The sequence below is a fragment of the Amphimedon queenslandica genome, unplaced genomic scaffold (assembly GCF_000090795.2).
Source record: "Amphimedon queenslandica unplaced genomic scaffold, v1.1 AMPQUscaffold_13020, whole genome shotgun sequence".
NCBI classification, from domain to species: domain Eukaryota; kingdom Metazoa; phylum Porifera; class Demospongiae; order Haplosclerida; family Niphatidae; genus Amphimedon; species Amphimedon queenslandica.
Window position 1 is genome coordinate 47,818 of NW_003546744.1, and position 2,564 is coordinate 50,381.

General features: G+C 30.6%; 1 protein-coding gene across 1 annotated transcript in view; it reads left to right on the forward strand.

Moving 5' to 3' along the window:
- Window positions 1–199: 199 nt before the first annotated feature.
- Window positions 200–2,564, forward strand: part of LOC100632808 (tyrosine-protein kinase RYK-like) — a 7,796-nt gene continuing 5,431 nt past the window's right edge. Inside the window, exons 1-4 of the mRNA XM_020001843.1 lie at window positions 200–325; window positions 1,608–1,803; window positions 2,125–2,214; window positions 2,263–2,474. Of these exons, the coding sequence (XP_019857402.1) occupies window positions 239–325; window positions 1,608–1,803; window positions 2,125–2,214; window positions 2,263–2,474 (585 nt within the window). The 5' untranslated portion in view covers window positions 200–238. The remainder of the gene's footprint in view (window positions 326–1,607; window positions 1,804–2,124; window positions 2,215–2,262; window positions 2,475–2,564) is intronic.

Below are 2,564 nucleotides of genomic sequence, written 5' to 3' on the forward strand. Positions count from 1 at the left end.
AGTTTATAGCAAATGGATTATAGTGCAACAGTGGAATGACAAGTATTTTAATGACAGTTAATATTTTTATTCATTTAGTAATAATAGTTTATTTCCATTCGGCTTTGTTTTTGGTCTTACATGTAGGTCTTTGGTTTTTGTTTGTGTTTTGTTTTGTTCTTATTAAAATAATAATAATTATTATTATTTATTATATTATAGTGATGATACTGAGTATCCATTCCCTCCTGAGCTCCTCATGCAGTTACATAATTCTCAAGTTCAAGGACAGGGACAGTACAACCTACCACCTTATCCTAACACTGGACACTACACCATTCCTTATGTAAGGGAAGAAATATACACATGTATACAATATGGTAGAGGTTATTTTAATATTGCTAGGTGTGTATACATGTACAGTACATGTACATGAACTTTGAGCTGATTCTAAGCAACATTAGATTTTTTATAAATTTTCATAGTTGCTCAAAATTGGGTCAAAGTCCCTGTACTATAGTACAGGGTCATTAGCCAAATTTTCCAAAAATGAAAAGTAGAGAATTTTTCTTTTTATAATATTTTCTGATGCACATATACATGTACAAAATGTATGTACTTATGTTGTGTAGAAAGTTTGAGCTGATTCCGATCAAAACTGGATTTTTACAAATTTTTAAAGTTGCTCCAAAATTGGGCAAAAGTCCCTGTACTATAATACAGGGTCGTTGGCCAAATTTTGCCAAAAATGATAAGTAGAGAATTTTCAATTTTTATTACAATTCCTGATACACATACATGTTTTTATGTTGCATAGAAAGTTTGGATTGATTCCGATCAAAATTGGATTTTTTACGAATTTTTAAAATTCTTCTAAAATTGGGTCGAAGTTCCTGTACTATAGTACAGGGTCGCGGGCCAAATTTTGTCAAAAATGAAAAAGTGTGAATTTTCCGTTTTTATAATTTTATCTGATGCATATGTACATGTACTTATGTTGTGTAGAAAGTTGGAGCTAGTTCTGATCAAGTTTGGTTTTTTTACGAATTATAAAAAATTCTCTAAAATTGGGTCAAAGTCCCTGTACTATAGTACAGGGACTTTGGACAAATTTTGCCAAAAATGAAAAGGAGAGAAATCTCTACTTTTATTACATTTTCTGAGGCATATACATGTACTTATGTTGTGTATAAAGTTTGAGCTAATTCCGATCAAAAGTAATTTTTTTATGAATTTTTAAAGTTGCTCCAAGCCCCTATAAGGGTCACCGGCCAAATTTTACTAAAATGAAAAAAATAAAGATTCTACTGCTTTTTCTAATACATACATTTGTATATTGTATAGCGCAAAATTTTCAAGGGCTATAAATTTTACAAATTTGCCTAAAAAATTATTTTGTGGATTTAATTTGTGGATTTAATTTTTCACAAATTTATACCATCAGTCATCTTGTGCCCTAATAATTCGATTTTTGCAGAAGTAATTTTTGCGAATCTTTAAAAAATCGTGAAATCCACGAAATTTAAAGCCCTCGAAAATTTTGCACTACATTGTACATGTACATGTACAATCTATTTATTATTCTTTATTATTCATTTATACTTCCTCTCCTTCTCCCCTCCCCACAGGGTCTCCCTCCTCTTCCTATCCCAACTCTTCCTGGTTCCCCTGTACCTGCTGCCCCCATCCCTCCTGGTATCTCTCGGGCCTCAAGGAACCCATCAATGGGATCTAACCTCAACACATCTATTCGGAGTCTGATGTCATTCAGGGATATCTTTGTTGATAGGAAAAGAATACAATTTAATGCTAAACTAATGGAAGGTACTTTAATAATAATGATACAATGTATTAATGGTTGAAAAAACCATGGGCTATAATATAATAGCCTTTGGTATTTTCAAGAAATTGGTTTGTTTTTAATTGCACATAACTTAAATAGTTATTTTACATGTACATGTACATTAAATAGTTTTTACGGTCAGTCATGGTTATTAATGGTTATTAATAATTAATAGTTATCACTGGTTATTAATAGTTATTAATATAGTTATTACTAATGATTACTGGGTATTAGTAGTTATTAATAGTTATTAGTAGTTATTGATATACATGTAGTTATTAATAGTTATTACTGGTTATTAGGTGTGTTTGGTGTTATGTATGAAGGATATTTAACTAATGCTGAAGATGATGTTGAAGGAGCAATACCAGTAATAATTAAAACTGTTAAAGGTAATTAATATTCATTAATGATAATAATAATAATGAATAATTAATTAGATAATACTCCTGATATTGTTGTAAAGTCATTATTGGAGGGCGGGGCTGCTACAAGGGGTGTAGTCCATCGTCATTTATTACCTCTAATTGGTGCCCATGCTTCAGACCTAGAACAACCAATGTTACTCTATCCCAAATCTTCATTTGGTACATTAAAAACTTTATTACTGAAAACAAGAGAAGGAGGAGGAATCATGTTACCAGGAAATAATGTAAGGATACATGTACATTGTAATGGATAATACATGATACATTTGATTCACACGTAAATGATATGTAGTATTAGTCTATTTTTACTTTTT